At 47.0% G+C, this 17,567-nt stretch overlaps 1 protein-coding gene across 14 annotated transcripts in view; it reads left to right on the top strand.

The window, feature by feature from the left end:
* The window catches only part of LOC101022794 (janus kinase and microtubule-interacting protein 1), a 303,218-nt gene that overhangs the window by 102,401 nt on the left and 183,250 nt on the right, over window positions 1–17,567 (top strand). For all 14 annotated transcript variants that reach the window (XM_021938227.2, XM_021938225.2, XM_031664741.1 and 11 more), the window contains 3 exons: window positions 12,597–12,806; window positions 13,278–13,397; window positions 16,776–16,922. In XM_021938227.2, coding sequence (XP_021793919.1) covers window positions 12,597–12,806; window positions 13,278–13,397; window positions 16,776–16,922 — 477 coding nt within the window. The remainder of the gene's footprint in view (window positions 1–12,596; window positions 12,807–13,277; window positions 13,398–16,775; window positions 16,923–17,567) is intronic.

The raw sequence follows: 17,567 nt of genomic DNA, 5'->3' as shown, positions 1-17,567 counted from the left end.
CCCCAGCCGCCTTCGACTGTGATACAGCTTCCATCCACACCCAGACTCCCCCAGGCAAGCATGCTTACATGTTACCCCGAGCACATTATCTTTTCCGCTATATCAATGGTATGTGTGAATAAGTGTAAGAAATGGTTGCTTATTGGTAGCGTCTAAATTCAGAGTCAGAACTGGGCGAGATGGCTCATGACTGTAATCCCAATACTTCAGGAGGTTGAGGTGGGAGGATTGCTTGAGGCTGAGAGTTCGAGACCATCCTGGGCAGTGAGGCCTTGCCTCTACAAAAAATTTAAAAATTAGCCGGACGTGGTGGCATACTCCTGTAGTCCCAGCTACTCAGGAGGCCCAGGTGGGAGGATTGCTTGAAGCCAGCAGATTGAGGCTGCTGTGAGCTATGCTCATGCCCCTGCACTCCAGCCTGCGTGACAGAGAAAGAGTCTGTCTTGAATAAATAAATAAATTCACTGTCAGGAATGATGGTGATGCCAGACAACCCCAGACTGTCCACTTGGGTGGCTGAGACAGTGAGACTTTTGCTTTCTGATGTTTCAGTGTACACAGACTTTTGTTTCATGTACAAAATTATTAAAAATACTGTATAAAATTACCTTTCAGCTATATGTATAAGTGTATGTGAAACATAAATAGATTTCATGTTTAGACTTGGGACCCATCCCCAAGATATCTCATTATGTATGTGCAAATATTCTAAAATCCAGAAATCCTCAAATCTGTAACACTTCTGGTCCCAAACATTTCAGATAAGGGATACTCAATCCATACTCTCATTTTACAGGGTAAAAGTTGAGCGGGAATTTCATACTCAGCCTCAGGCCATTGATCCTCTTTAAAAACTCGATTCTGAATGATACAGGATTAAAAGCAATGTCCAATGGGATCTGAAAATGAATTTGTTATAATGATAATAACAAATATTATTCTACCCCTAGTTTCCTCAACAGAGTATTTGATGCACAGATGGCATGCAGGCCTTTAGGAAAATGGAGAGTGAAGATATAGCCTGGGAAACAGTGTTTAAACAATGTGGCACAGGGTTAACATTCTCAGTGTATAAAAAGTTCGTCAAGTTTACAAGAGGAACAATAACTTATAATTAGTGAAGCCGTGGAAACACACAGTTCACAAAAAAGAAAAGCAATGCCTATTAAACATAAAAATGAGTTTAACCTCACCAGTCATGAAATGCAGATTAAAACGTCAGGATGCTATCATTCCCAATCATATTAGCCAGGATTGTTTTTTAAAGGTGGGATATAATTCAAGTGTCAAGAGAGAAGACAGCAGGTGCCTTTGGCAGGTTGTTCTCAGCCCCAGGGCCTTTCCACAGGCACTCCTGGGTCCTTGGCCAGGAGTGCTCTGCCCCCGATCTTTGCACATCTGGTTCTTTCTCACTGAGTAGCTCCCACCTCGGTGTCCCTTGTGCAGGGAGGCCTGCCTGAGCATCATCTAGACTGGCCCTGAGTCACTCAGTTACATGCCACCTTTTCCCATCCTTGCCACAGCACTTCTCATCTGACATTTTTATCTGTCTCTCTTTGATTATTTCTTGTGTGTTTCCCCCTACTAGGATCCAAGTTCTGTAAGGACAGGGACTGAGTCTGTCTTGTTCACTGTGAAAGCCCAGAGCCTGTGCAGTGTGGTGCATAGCAGATGCCCCCCGTCTCTGTGCAAATAACAGCTTTAAGCACGCTCCTGCCCTTTAGCTTGCTAATTCCACTTCCAGGAGTCTACCGAAGGAAATGTGCAAAAGCATGCACAAAATCTTACATACACATCAGATGGTGCCGTGTGTGTTCTGCCAGTGGTCTATTGCATCTGCATTTGCTGCCTCGAGTTTCTGAGTCAGGACAATGACTCAGGCATTTATGACAAGCTATAGGGACTTGGGAAAGTGAACACAGAAGATTAAAAAACAGGATGTAAGGCTGCAAACAGGACTCTGTCTTGCAGAAGTAGAATGAGGGATCCTGACATCACGGGGGCTTTCCGTTTCCTTCTCTGTGCTTTGTTGTATTTTTAATTTTCCTTCCTTCCTTTCTTCTTTCTTTCCTTTCTTCTTTCCTCCCTTTCTTTCTCTCGCTCTCTCTCCCGTTCCTTGCTTCCCTCCCTCCCTCCCTCCCTTCCTTCCTTTCTCCCTTTCCTTCCCTTTTTCCTTTTCTCCTTCTTTCTTTTCTTTTCTTTCCTTCTTTATTTCCCTCCCTCCCTTCCTTTCTTCTTTCTTTCCTTCCCTTCTTCCTTCCTTTGCTATTTCTTTCTTTTCTTTCATTTCCCTCTTTCTTTTCTTTCCCTTCCTCCCTACCCCCTCCCTCCCTCCCCCACTCCCCCTTCCTTCCACTTTCCTTCTTTCCTTCCTTCCTTCCTCCCTCCCTCCCCTCCCTCTTCCTTTTTATATTTCTTCTATCTTTTTTCTTTTTTGACAGGGTCTTGCTCTGTTGCCTAGGCTAGAGTGCAGTGGTGCAGTCACAGCTCACTGCAGCCTCTACTTTCTGGGCTCAAGCAATCCTCCCACTTCAGCCTCCTGAATAGCCAGGACCACCTATGCCCAGCTAATTTTTTTGTATTTTTTGCAGACACAAGGTTTCCTCATGTTGCCTAGGCTGGTCTTGAACTCCTGAGCTTAAGCAAACTTCCCACCTCTGCCTCCCAAAGTGCTGGGATTATAGGCGTGAGCCACTGCGTCTGGCTGTATTTTTTATTTTCTGTAATGGATCCGCATTCCTTTCCTAGTAAGAGTTGTATTTTTCATTTTCTACAATGGATCTGCATTCCTTTCCTAATAAGAGTTAAAACTTTAGTTTTAAAAGAGTGCCACTGTTGGGAACTAGTTGACAAGGTAGGAGGAATCAAGGCCACCTTAAGGCCTTGGACCTGAGGATCTCAACTAGGAAAAGAGGGGCCGATGGGCCAGCCTAGGCTGGGTGCCTGCAGCTCCTGAGAACCCAGGGGCGCCGGAGGTTGGTTGGTTTGTTTACTCCCAGGACTGTGTGCCGAGCCCTCTCACTGGGGCCGAGCCCTCTCACTGGGGCCGGGCTGTTTTCTCAGCACAATTCCTCCTGTCGGTTGGGTAGGAGTGGCCCACTTCTGGCCTTCTCAGTGGCCCTTTCGCATCTAGCTTGAGGCATCTGGGAGATAAAGGAGAGTGTTTTCTTTCTTTTTTGCCAGAAAATTATGGAAGAGAGTCTATATATTTTCCGGGCACTCCATTTGGTGAGCACCTGCTCTGAGCTAGACCCGGGGCTAGCACAGATTGTTTGAGATTTTATTTTATGCTTTTATAAAGCCATAATGGTTGTTTTTAAAACTCATGAACTGAGAGTGGCATGTGTTCGATGCATGTTCCCTATATAGATGCCTGCTGGGCCAGCCTCTCAGGGGAGTGGTGGAGGGCCGTGGCCAAAACCCTGCCTGGCCCTCTGCAGGGAGCTAGCAGTCTATAGGGGTGACAGGTGACACCCCCTTCCATGTGATCTCAGCTTGGGAGGTGAAGGGCAGGACATCTGGGGACTGCCCGGCCCAGCCGGGGCAGCAGAAAAGAGGGAAGATGCAGCCTTCCTGGGCAGGTGGGACTCTGGAGCCCCGGGCACAGGTTGACCAGACACATCGTGTGGTGGCGGGCAGAGGCACCAAGCCAGGACTTGTCCCCCACCAACTCCCACCACCTGCAAACCTGGCTCCTTCTTTGAGGAAAGTGACCTCTTCCCAAGTATCATTCCTTTCTGGAGACAGGATACTTTTCAGGGCATGGCAGCCACACGTCCCTGTACAGGTGGACATCATTCATTGTACTACGGGAGGTGTCTGGTTCAGGACCCTGAACTTTAAGAGACTGCTGACCTTTATGAGGCGACTGCTTTGCGTAAGAATTCGAGTGATAGTTTCTGAAGCTCTCTTTTTGGGACATCTCGTTGGGTTGGTTATCAGCCTTGGAAGAGACACATGATCTGGACTTGCTGCCAATTGCTGCACATTAATAGTAAACAATCAGTTTAATGGGAGCTGGACACTGTTTATAGTCATCCACGGCGATGAAATTTGCTGTCGGTCAGAATGGCCCAAGAACACATAGAGCCCTGGGCAGGACAGTTTCCCCTCAGTTGCGTATTTATTTACTGAGTTGTAGAGAAAAATAAGACACGGTTCCAGGCAGCAAAGAGCTTACAGTTAACAGGAGTGTGAGCAGATTATTCTAGTGTGAGCAGGTCAGTTCAGCAATAGGACCATGCAAGCCAAAGAGGCAGCAGCAAAGAAGAGGGTGTGGTCACTTCTGTGGGTAGATGCAGGAGTCATTTCACAGAGGAAGTGAGGTCTGAGCTGGGTTTTGAAGGATGCATAGGCGTTTGTTAGGTGATCCTATGCAGAGGGAGAAACACTGGCAAAGGTTTGGAAGTAATAGGGCCATGATGTGATCATTTTAACCATATCTCTAAAATAGCCATGATGACATCTGATACTTGAATTCCCAGTAAAATACCAAATGAAAATATAATGGAATCCTGTTGTCAAGTACTGGAGACTTTGTTTTCTTACTTTTAATAGAAGTTTTAAAAGTGTGAAGTATTTCTGGCAAAATATATAAATGAGATCATAAACAAACACCTGTGCCCGCCACACAGTAGATGAAGTGTCACAGGTAGAATCGAGGCCCCTGCACCTGAAGCTGGGGGAATGACTCCCAGGAATGCGTTTCTGATTCTATCTCCTATGCGTGTGATGATGACTGACGTAGTGGGTCTGAACGAATGCTGAAAAGGTTTTCTATTCTCTGCCTTCCGATGACTTGGGGTCAAGGACCCGCTTAGAAGGGGCCATGCTTCCCTGCAGACCTCACCATGGTGTGCACTGAGAGCTTCAGTGACAGAATAACGACAAAGGGTATTTTGCTTATATTCTACCTTTTCCTCCTATAGACTTTCATAGCTGGGCAGAACAAATAATGTTCTCTCAATGGCTTAAAACCCACCTCTGCCAAGCCCCGTGCATTCCCAGAGGAGCAGGAAGGGGGTGTGGCCATGGGGAGGGGAGCATGCCGCTGCAGGAGGTGGTGCTCTGGTTTCCTCTTGGGCGTTGGTACACAAGTCCATTGGCAGGAAATGGTTCTTCACCCAGTGTCTCATTTTGTAGCACAGGAAGGAGACCCAGGGAAAGTGAATGACTTCAGAGAACAGAAGTGCCTGTACCCACACTGGTCCCCTCTCACTGACAGTACAGGGCTCCTCTGTTTGCAGGTTGTGGGCTGGCCAGGATTCCACCACACCTGGAATGTGCTCTTCAGGTGAGGACGGCTGGGAGGGAGGGGGCAGGACACCAGTGAAAGGCACTGAGAGTATTGCTGGGGAAGAAGGGAGCTCTCTCTTTTCTTTTTCTTGCCTTTTAAGAAAAATTATTTTCTTAAAATAATTTTTAAGAAATGATGATTTGAGGATATATTCATCTATTCCCCACCCTCAATATCAGAAAAACTCTGAGATTCCAAAGGTTCTTAGAAACTAAGAGCCTCCTGGGGAGGTAGTGAGTGTCCCAGCATGGGGAGGGTGTAAGCTGGGGCTGGGGGCCCTTTGTGGGAGATGAGATGCTGGAAGAGATTTTGGGACTGGAGGCAGGTGACGAGGCACCCTTTTAAAGTCCTCATCCAGCTATAGCCTGGGTCCCACAGTTGGTGACAAACCACTGATTCATGCCTTAACCCCACACTGTGCCAAGAATGGCAGAAGAGCTGTGTCAGTTTAAAATTTCTAATTTATAGACAGTGCAAGCACACCAATACTGAGTCCTCAGGAACGGTCTCCAGCCCCTTTTCTCTATCACATGTATTCATGGGTGTGTGTTCACGGGGGAGTCATCACATGGTGGGAAGAGAAGCCTTTGGAGAGAGGCTGCCCTGGGTGATTCTGGGTTCCCCGTTTGTTTGCCATGTGACCCTGGGACAGGTGGTTACTGTCTCCAAGCCTCTAGCACCTCACCTATAAAATGGGGGTATTCCCATATCTGCCGAGAGTTAGAATTAAACAAGCAAGTGAGCTAAAGCATCTAGCAGCTTATAGTTTCTGTAATAGGATACCTGTAAAATATGTTCCTCTGTTATAGGAAAAATGTATATGTAAGAGAAGTAAAATGGGGGAAAAAAATCCCTGTGTATTTGCACAAGAGACGGTTTGAGCTTAATTTAAAATGTGGCAGGGATCTAGTATCATAAAGGCTCTGTTTCCATTTCAATGCCAAACAAAAATCTCCCCCATTCAGGTATCTCATTGTGTGAATGGTTTTCACCCAAAATGGCCTACTTAGGAGAAGGAGTGAAAAGATCAAATGTCCATTTCTCCTGTTCACCCACACCCTGTCTGATAAATATCACTCCTTAAGCAAACCTGTTGCCCATGGCAACATATTCAGGAGATGGGCTGCCAGTTTCATTTCTTTGTCAGCTGGATTGGATTAGAAATGCAAGAAGGCTTTTAGACTTTTGTCTACACATTAGGATGCCTGGTAGTAAAAGTCAAGAAGAAAAGATGGTTATGGTCAACATGGGGCAGTGACACTCTACTTTGAGGTGGTTATGGTCAATCTGGGGCGGCAATGCTCTAGTTTAAGGCAGTTATGGTCAACATGGGGCGGTGATGCTCTAGTTTAAGGTGGTCATGGTCAACATGGGGCGGTGACGCTCTAGTTTAAGGCAGTCATGGCCAACATGGGGCAGTGATGCTCTAGTTTAAGGTGGTTATGGTCAACATGGGGCAGTGATGCTCTAGTTTAAGGTGGTTATGGTCAATCATGGGGCAGATGATGCTCTAGTTTAAGGTGGTTATGGTCAACATGGAGTGGTGACACTCTAGTTTAAGGTGGTTATGGTCAATCTAAGGTGGCGATGCTCTAGTTTAAGGCAGTTATGGTCAGTGTGGGGCAGTGACGCTCTAGTTTAAGGTGGTTATGGTCAACATGGGGTTTTGACACTCTAAGGCAGTCACGGTCAATGTGGGGCTGTGACGCTCTAGTTTAAGGTGGTTATGGTCAACATGGGATGGTGATGCTCAAGTTTAAGGTGATCATGGTCAACATGGGACAGTGATGTTCTAGTTTAAGGTGATCCTAGAACCCATACTGTGTGGCCTGTGGCTTCTGAGAAACCCTGGTGTGGTGCTCTGTTAGTTTCCTGGGGGCAGCTCTAACAGGTGTCCTCTTCTTTTAAGGATGCCAGTCAGTGCGTTTAGGGTCCACCTTAACTTGGTATGACCTCATCTTAATAGGCATCTTCATTTCATCTGCAAAGGCCCTATTTCCAAATAAGGTCACATTCTGATTTTCGGGGTAGACGTAACATTTTGGGGGACATTATTCACCCCACTAACTACCACACACTTGGAGGCTTACAACAATGACATTTATTTTCTCTTCAGTTCTGGAGTCCAGAAGTCCCAAATCAAGGTATCGGCTGGGCTATGCTCCCTTGGAAGGCTCTAGGGTGAAAGTGTTTTCTGGCCTCTTGCAGCTTCTGGTGTGGCCGGCAGTCCTTGGCATTTCTTGACTTGCAGTTGCACCACTTCAGTCTCTGCCTGCACATGGCATTCTAGCCTGCATGTCTGCATCTTTTCTTCTCCTTCTCCTTCTCCTTCTCCTTTCTTCTTTCTTCTTCCTTCTTCTTCTTCTTCTTCTTCTTCTTCTTTTTTTCTTCTTCTTCTTCTTCTTCTTCTTCTTCTTCTTCTTCTTCTTCTTCCTCTTCCCTCTTCCTCTTCCTCTTCCTCCTCCTCCTCCTCCCTCCTCCCTCCCCTCCCTCTTCCTCTTCCTCTTCCTCCTCTTCTTCTTCTTCTTCTTCTTCTTCTTCTTCTTCTTCTTCTTCTTCTTCTTCTTCTTCTTCTTCTTCTTCTTCTTCTTCTCCTTCTTCTTCTTCTTCTTCTTCGAAATGGAGTCTCACTCTGTCACTCAGGCTGGAGTGCAGTGGCGTGACCTCAGCTCACTGCAACCTCCGCCTCCCGGGTTCAAGCAATTCTCCTGCCTCAGCCTCCCAAGTAGCTGGGATTACAGGCATGCACCACCACACCTGGCTAATTATTGTATTTTTCGTAGAAACGGGGTTTCACCATGTTGACCAGATTGGTCTCAGGCTCCTGACCCCGGGTAATTCACCTGCCTTGACCTCCCAAACTGCTGGGATTACAGGTATCCTCTTCTTTTAAGGATGCCAGTCAGTGGGTTTAGGGTCCACCCTAACCTGGTATGACCTCATCTTAATGTGCATCTTCATTTCATCTGCAAAGGCCCTATTTCCAAATAAGGTCACATTCTGATTTTCGGGATAGACGTGACATTTTGGGGGACATTATTCACCTCACTACAGGTACCAAGAATGAGAATGGATGTTGGGATAGTGGCCTCTGCTTCAGTCTTTGAGTCCCCCAAACTTTGCAATAAAGTGGAGCTCACAAAATCAGTCATGGGTTGGTGGGCTTGTTTTCACTGAGATACGTTTCCTGGTGTACTTGACTGCCGAGAAACAACCAGACTCTGTTCCTTCGGGGCAGAGGGGACGGTGAGGCTTGGAGAGGACAATCTGCATTTGAGTCATGGTTCTGCTGCTAACTTGAGTGTTAGCACTGGGCCTCAAGTTTGCATGTAACTTGGGGTAAATGATGTCCACTTTGAGGATCTTTTAAAGACTCAGAGAGTGTCTTTTAAGTATAAAATAGTACCTAACTCATGCTAGCATTGAGAGGAGCGATAGCCAACATCAAGTTTGTCATTCTTTCCTGAACTCTGTTGATTGTGATTCTTTTGGTCACAAGTGACAGAAATTCCACATCAAACCAGCTTAGGCCATGGGAGTCTATTGGCTCTCCCAACTGAAGTCATGGAATTTGCTGTAGGAGCAGCTCCAGGTGCACTAACGATGTCATCCAGGATCCTGGGTTCTCGGGCTCTGCTCTGCCTCCCGCTGTGTCATTCCCAGGCTGTGGGCTCTCATGTTGTGTTGGGGGGATGCCACCACTATGCCAGGTCCTGTGTTCTTACACCACACTGCCCAGAGTCCCTTTCTCAGCTCCTAAAGAAAAACAGGAGGATCCTGGCGCTGCCCTCTTCTGGCCATTGGTGCTGATTGGGTTGTGCATCCATCCTGAAGCAATTACTGTTGGGGCTGGGACATTTGGGTGGCATAAGCCAATCAGGGACTGCCCTGGGAACTTACAGTGGTGTTAGCTCCACCCCTTTCCTACTGCACATGCTGAGAGTGGGTGTGTGGGAGAAGGGGAGATGGATGCGGGAAGGAAGCTGAGGGATGTTCCATACGGTCAGGTGAGCAGTTCCAGGAAGCTCAGGATTTCATCCGGGTCCCAAGGGCAGTGAGGTAGGATCACTGAGAGCTCAGCTTGTGATCCAGGAGTAAAGTCAGTGAACTGTGAGTGTGCCTGCCTCTTGCTACATGAGCTTGCCAGTGTCTTAACCTCTGGGGCCTCAGGACTCTCATGCTGGCTCTGGAACGTCTTCTGCATTGGCCGGCCGGCCATTTCTAGATGCCGTCTCTGCTGTTTGAGAATATTTTCTAGGAAACTATTCCTAGATTCTTCAGTTCTGGAGTCCAGAAGTCCCAAATCAAGGTATCGGCTGGGCTATGCTCCCTTGGAAGGCTCTAGGGTGAAAGTGTTTTCTGGCCTCTTGCAGCTTCTGGTGGCTGGGGCAGAAGCCCTCTGTCTCACTTACTAGCACAAGGGGGAATTGGTGCTCTTCCAGGTGGAGAATTTGGGATCCTGGAGATGTCTTGCTCACGATGGTGCTGCCTTTTGTGGGGAGCTAGTGGAAGGCAGTGGTGGGGGCTTCACTGCAAAGCTGACACTGAGGGGCAGATGAGAACCCTCTCTTACCCGTGATGGACAGACTATTGGCTTGCAACACCCTTAGCTGCCCCTACCAATTTCCCTCACTTTGATGTTGTTATTGTTGTTTTCCTCCTCATAGCACAAATCACTCTGAATCGCTACCATGTCTGCTTATTTATTATGTTTATTGCCTACTGCCCCCTCCCACAGAATAGAAGCTCCCAGGGCAGGGAGTCTGATCTCTTTTGCCCACTAATGTTTCTCAGCACCCACTAATAGTGCTTAGCTCAGTATGTGTTGAGTTAATGAAAGCGTGCTTGAGCGAATTAAATGAATAAGCTCCTTCTGCATAATGATTTTTGCTTTGGGGTTGGCATCTACCTTGGCAGTGGTGTTTTCAGCATGTTTAAAGATTCCTCCTGTGCAACGGACGGTGCTCCTACCCATTTGGAAATTGCAATACTCGGAATTTGGGATTTGGCCCAAGCAGGTAGATGCTGGTGGACCATCACCAGGGGGAGCAGTGGGCACATTCAGCGGCTGCTTAGAAGAAACTGCATGGGGCACCCATTGCAGGGGCCAAGAGATCATCCTGGCCGATGGAAACAGCCTTTTGTCTTCCAAAGAAGGTGCCTCAGAGAGCTCTTAAGTACAAATTAGTACCTAGCTCCCAACTAGCACATAAGAGAGAAGTGATACCCCTGGCAAGTTTGTTGTTCTTTCCTGAACTCTCTGTTGATTAGGATTATTTTGGTTGCAAGTGACGGAAATTCCACATCAGAACTGTAGCACTGTAGTACTTGGCTGGAAAACCTGTCAGTCTGGAATCTAGGGGTACCATTTCCTTTCTTCTCTCATCGCTATGTTATTTTTTCAGTTTTTGGTGGTCTTTTTTTAAAATAAAATAGCCTCGTGTTACCTAGGGGCTAGAAGAGATTAAGAGTGGCAGCGAACACTGATGGCGGGCTTGCGATATGCCAGGCACTGTGCCAGGTTCTTCCCATGGTTGCTCTAAAGCTCCTCAACAGTTAGACAGAGTTGGTTCTAAAGTCTTCTTATTGTCCACATTTTACAGAGACAGAAGTTGAGTCAGAGAGGTGGCCCAACCTGCCCATGGTCATATGGTAAGCGTTGAGGGGTGGGTGGGATTTTAGCTGGCTTCTCTCTGCTATCAGAACAGGGCCCTTCACCTAAATTCTCTGCTGTGGCAGTCTGTGTCTGAAATCAAGGTATATGATTTAGAAGTAAGAGCTTTGGATTGTAATCCACTGAAATGTAACCTGCTACATGAGCGGGCTGAGCAGGAGGAGCCTTTGCATCTGTTTCCTTGCAGTTGCTGCAACAAATACTCTCAAACTTCATGGCTTAACATGACAAAAATGTGTTCCCATACAGTTCTGGAGGCCAGGAGATTGAAATCAAGGTGTCTGCATGCCCACACTTCCCCCTAAGGCTGTGGAAGAGGATCCTTCCCAGCCTCTTCCTGATGCTGGTGTTGCTAGCTGACCTTGAGTTCCTTGGCTTGAGGCTGCGTCCCTCCAGCCTCTGCCTCCATCCACACACGGCCTTCCCCTCTGTGTCTATCTTCTCCTCTGATAAGGACACCAGTCATAAGGGCCCACCCTGCTCCAGGAGGACCTCATCTTAACTAATTGCACCTGCGGTTACCCTCTTTCCAAATAAGGTTCCATTCTGAAGTTCCGGGAAGGCCATGGGTCTTGGGGGGCTGCTATCTAACCAGGACAGTGCCCTCACTGGAGCATCCAGAAAAAGCCAGAGTGGATGACCTGGGGTTGACACTTCCTCTGCATACTTTTTTTGGTGTGGTTTCCGCACTGTCACCCGGCCCACTGTGTTGAGCCTGTGTCCTTTCTGACACTCCCCCGTAGGAAGGCTGGACAAGACAGGGCTGGGGGTGAACTGAAGATTAAGTTCAGGTTTGTATGTGGGGAAGCTGTGGTCCCTCCGAGATCCAAGCAGAGGTGTGAAGCAGCCAGCTGGTTCTGTGATTGTGGAACTCAGAGAGAAGTCAGGGCTGAGGCATGTGTTTAAGATCTGCTGCACCTGTGGGCTTGATACCATTGGGAAGGACCTGGCTGCCTTGGAGAGGATACAGAGTGAGAAGAGACCTGAGCCTTGGAAACTCCAGGCTTCAATGACAGCCAGAGCAAGACAGTCTATAAAGAATATAGAAACTGGGAAGTGACCTTAGGGAGAGGGAACAGGAGGTCATGAAGTCAGGGAGTGAGTGATGGAGTCAGGGCGGGAGGACAGAATGTCATCTGGTGGGTTCGGTGGCCAGGAGAGCACTGGTGACCTTGGCAGGAGCTGTCTGGTGGTGAGGGTTGGGGAGCTGTGGCCAGGCAGGAGAGGGTCAATGACTGAGAGGGAGACATGGGCCTGGAGACGGAGAGAGAAGCCAACTCTGCCAAGAAGCTGAGCTGCAGAGGCGTGGCTGGGGGCTGGCAGTGTTTTATTTTATTTCATTAACATAAGAGAGACAGGAGCATACATTGATGTCAGTACGTGTGTCAGGTTGAATATATATGTGCCTTAACCCCTAGCTCTGTCTCCTCTGTCTTGGGGCAGTGACAGGGAACAAGCCCTGGGCTGTGGGCTATGCTTGCTCTGCATCTGGAGTTTACTGAATTCAGTTGACTCAGGCCCCAGACACTGCTTTGACCTTTCCCTGGGCTGAAGGCCCCAAGCAGGGGAGAGATTTCCTTGGTCACAAGCCCCTAGGGCTGACTGCTTATTCTTTCTCCTTTTCAGATGGATGAGATCAAAGGGAAAGACCGTGTGATTCTGGCCTTGGAGAAGGAACTTGGCGTGCAGGCTGGGCAGACCCAGAAGCTGCTTCTGCAGAAAGAGGCTTTGGATGAGCAGCTGGTTCAGGTCAAGGAGGCCGAGCGGCACCACAGTAGCCCAAAGAGAGAGCTCCCGCCAGGGATTGGGGACATGGTGGAGCTCATGGGCGTCCAGGTGAGGGGCAGCAGCTTGTGCCAGCCTCAGGCTGGTCCCCCATCCATTTACGGGGCATTCTTCTGGTCAGCCACAGAGGACACTGAGGCAGCATGTATTCATTCATTCACTCATTCACTCAGCATTGGAGGGGATGTTATACATTCCTGGATAAATTCCTGTTATAAATTATAAAGTACTGGACACTGTGTGAGGTGCCGGTGCATGGTGGCCTTTGTAAGAGATACAGGGTGGGAAGGGCCTGATCACAAGGTCCCCAGGGAGCCACGGAAGGATTCGAAGTCTCAGTGGCCTTCTAGGTGGAGTCTTCCGCAGGTGTGCAGTGGCCTTGCGTGTTCCCCACCTTGCTGTGTGGCATGTGGGCCCCTGAATAAGGATCTCACCCATTATGTCATGTGAATTTTCTAAGAAGGCTCCACACAACTTCTTCAAAGTACATTTATGTCTTGACTTTTTTTTTTTTTTTTTTAGGATCAACATATGGACGAGCGAGATGTGAGGCGATTTCAACTAAAAATTGCTGAACTGAATTCAGTGATACGGAAGCTGGAAGACAGAAATACGCTGTTGGCAGATGAGAGGAATGAACTGGTAAGCAGCCCTGAGAGACAGGCGGTGCCTCACAGGGTGCAAAGAAGGGGCCCCGAGTCCCCGAAACATGCCCTGCACAGAAAGTTAATGCAGAGGCCTTCTGGTTCTCTGAACTTAACTTCTTTCTTCTTTTTGATTAAAAATCTAACACATGCTCATTGAAGAAATCTCTTACTGCCATTTGTTTTTGCAGGAACTTATCTTGAGCAAACAATTGGAGAAGTTCCATGAGAAGCATGGAGAAGATGTTCATTGCAGTGTTGTTTATATTAACAACCCAAACCAAACCAAATCAAAAATTAAAAAACAAAAAAACCCGATTGTTCAATACTAAAGCATGGGGCATAGTGATCATGGAATATTTATACAATAAATTCTAGACTATCATTAAGATTGATGATGGAGACCCTATTTAACTGACGTGGAAATGTGTTTGTAGTAAATTAAATGAAAAATGCAGTTTACAGAACAATAATACATTGTCATCATCTTGAATATTAGAAGTTACTCTTTTTTTTTTTTTTTTTTTTTTGAGACGGAGTCTCGCTCTGCCGCCCAGGCTGGAGTGCAGTGGCCGGATCTCGGCTCACTGCAAGCTCCGCCTCCCGGGTTCACGCCATTCTCCTGCCTCAGCCTCCCGCGTAGTTGGGACTACAGGCGCCCGCCACCACGCCCGGCTAGTTTTTTGTATTTTTTAGTAGAGACGGGGTTTCACCGTGTTAGCCAGGATGGTCTCGATCTCCTGACCTCGTGATCCGCCCGTCTCGGCCTCCCAAAGTGCTGGGATTACAGGCTTGAGCCACCGCGCCCGGCCTTTTTTTTTGAGACAAAGTTTTGCTTTTGTCTCCCAGGCTGGGGTGCAATGGCATGATCTTGGCTGACTGTAACGTCCACTTCCCAGGTTCAAGTGATTCTCCTGCCTCAGCCTCCCAAGTAGCTGGGATTACAGGCATGTGCCACCACGCCTGGCTAATTTTGTACTTTTAGTAGAGACGGGGTTTCTCCATGTTGGCCAGGCTGGTCTTGAACTCCTGACCTCAGGTGATCTGCCCACCTCAGCCCTCAAAGTGCTGGGATTACAGGTGTGAGCCACCACACCCGGCTAGAAGTTATTCTTTTAGGTGGTGTAATTATGGGTAATTTTAATTTGTGCTTATCTATTTACTTTTTTGCATAAAATTGTATATACTTGTAAACTAAAACTTATACATTACTTGTAAAAATAATGAACATAGACTTCTGGTTAAAAAAGAAATCTCCAGTAAAAATAGCAATGTCATGAATATGTTTATATTTTCTGGATAAGAGCAAAACTAATTTTTATGTAATGGCAGTTGATACATCAACTTCTTGACAGATGCCTCATAATTTTTATGTTTATTCTAATTTCTATTATGAAGGGAAGTATATCAGAAGAATATTTGAAAAAAATGAGTGGTGAACAGTGTCAATAAGTATCACCTCTCCACAACTTTAACAGGATCAAAATAAATTCGCTTCCTTCCAGTATTTTTAAAGGCTTTTTTTTTTTTTTGCTTTAATCAGACTGTACATCTAATATTATGTCTCCACTCTTCATTTAAATATTTATAAGCTCATAAATACTCATGAGCTGCATAATAGTTTACTGAGTGGATTAGGAAAAATCATAGGCTTCTGGAAACATGTCAGATCAGACTGAAGTAGTTAAAAGTAGAAACTGATAAGTTTGCCAACGCTTCAATCTTTTTTTTTTTTTTGAGGTGGAGTCTTGCTCTGTCGCCCAGGTTTGAGTGCAGTGACGTGATCTCAGCTCACTACAACCTCCACCTCCTGGGTTCAAGTGATTTTCCTGCCTCAGCCTCCCGAGTAGCTGGGATTACAGGCACTTGCCACCATGCCTGGCTAATTTTTGTATTTTTAGTAGAGATGGGGTTTCACCATGTTGGCCAGGCTGGTCCTGAACTCCTGACCTCAAATGATCGGCCTGCCTCAGCTTCCCAAAGTGCTGGGATTACAGGCATGAGCCACCGTGCCCGGCCTCAATCTTAAAATCGTGAGGTAACTACTGCTAGTTTGGGGTGGTTCTTACATGTTTTTAACGTTTAAATAAATACCTTGAAACCCACCAAGAGACTTTTTATTTTATGGTTATGAATTGGGATTTTTTCCCCCTGCTGTGTATTGTTCTGCAACTTGCTTTTTTCACTTCATGGATCAATGACAGCACTCCCCATCAGCGCTTAGAGATCTGTCTTTGTCTTTTTACCGGTGGCTTGGTAGTCCGTTGTGTGGAAATACCATGGTCTGTTCAACTCTCCTCCCAGTGATGGATCTTTAGGCTGTTGCTGCTTTCTGGATTTCTGTGAGGTGCCACATGCCTGTAATCTCAGCACTTTGGGAAGCCAACGTGGACAGATTCCTTGAGCTCAGGAGTTTGAGCCCAGCCTGGGCAACATGGCAAAACCCTGTCTCTAAAAATACAAAAAATAATTAACTGGGCACAGTGGTGCACACCTGTAGTTCCGGCTGCTTGGGAGGCTGAGGTGGGAGATCACTTGAGCCCAGGATGTCAAGGTTGCAGTGAGCTGAAATCATGCCACGGCACTCCAGCCTGGGTGACATAGTGATACCCTTTGTCAAAATGACCCATGTCATTTTACCTACCTTCTGTCTCAAAAAAAAAAAAAAAAAAAAGCCATGTAGAAGATACATATGGGTCTTTACTGACTTTAAATAAAGGTTCAAGTCAGTAAAGACACACATGTATCTTCTACATGGCATTTTTTTGGGGGTGGGTAAGTTTCTAGAAGTAGAATGCATGGGTCACATGGTACATTTTATATTTCAACCTATGCCATCAGAATATTTTACCTTAACATTTACAGCCTGGGGAGTAAACTCAGGGGTCTAGAGTCAGTCCCTTGTGTTTAATTCTTGGTAAATTCAAACCACCAATCTTTGCAAGAGTGCAAAGCATTCTTAGCACTTTCTTTGTGAAGGTGGGCCCATTGCCTCCTCTCTTTGGGCTCAGGTTCTTTGTCTATAACATGGGGATGGGGAAGGTGGTGGCTGTGCCTGTAGTTGTCATAATATTGATAGATATTTAAGTTGTTTCTAATTCTTTCCATGAAAATAACACTGGGGAGACTACCACTATGCATTCAATTCTCACCATGTGCCTAGGAGACAGGAGCTGCCATGATTCTCATTTGATAGATGAGGAAATTGAGGCTGAGAACTTGCCCATTGTCATGCAACTAGCGAACAAATGTGTCACCCAGGACACTGGCCTCAGAAGGGGTCCTAACCGGGTTGAGTCTCTGCTCACCTTGGTGCTGTGACCTTGGCCGTCTGTTGTCAAGTTGTCTGAGTCTCTGTACCTGTTTCCAACCACAGCTGAAACGCTCGCGAGAGACCGAGGTTCAGCTGAAGCCCCTGGTGGAGAAAAACAAGCGGATGAACAAGAAAAATGAGGATTTGTTGCAGAGTATCCAGAGGATGGAGGAGAAAATCAAGAACCTCACGCGGGAAAACGTGGAAATGGTGAGCTGTGGGCCCCTTGGGGCCAGCCCTGGCACTCCCAACTCTGTCTGGGATTCTCCAGCCCTGAACCTCCCAATTCACATGTTCTGGGCCCCACCTGCCACCCACCTCCCCACGAAGAACCAGGAGCAGCATCAGTCACAGATGTCTCTCCCTTCTCTCCACCTGTCTCACATTCACTGTTCTCTGGGTGTTTGTGCCCGGAGGGAGTCAGACAGCTGTGTCCTTAAACACATCCCCCATTCTCTCTGAGCCTCTGTTTCTTTATGCATAAATGGGAATGAAAATATCAACACTGGAGGATCATCAAGAGGATGAAATGACAGCATGTAAAGACCTCACAGGGAACAGGCCCAGAGGACACCCAGCATGTGAAAGCCATTACGATGATCACTGGTGATGCTTTGCAGAGGGGTTTCTCCTCCAGCTAGGATGCCTGGTGTTTGTGGTTGGGGCGGGTGTCTTGTAGCTGACAGTTTACAGAATGCTTTCAGATTAATTGTTCAGAGTAGTATCAACCCCCATTTTACAGCCGGGAAGACAGAGGCTCTGATGGCACACACGCTCTGCTGTCCGCACTGTAGCAGGTGCAGGGGTGTGTGTGTGTGTGTGTGTGTGTGTAACTGCTGTTGTGTGGAGTCCTCT

The sequence above is a fragment of the Papio anubis genome, chromosome 3 (genome assembly GCF_008728515.1).
Source record: "Papio anubis isolate 15944 chromosome 3, Panubis1.0, whole genome shotgun sequence".
NCBI classification, from domain to species: domain Eukaryota; kingdom Metazoa; phylum Chordata; class Mammalia; order Primates; family Cercopithecidae; genus Papio; species Papio anubis.
The sequence above is the reverse complement of the archived record's forward strand: the minus strand, read 5'-3'. Positions and strand labels throughout refer to the sequence as shown.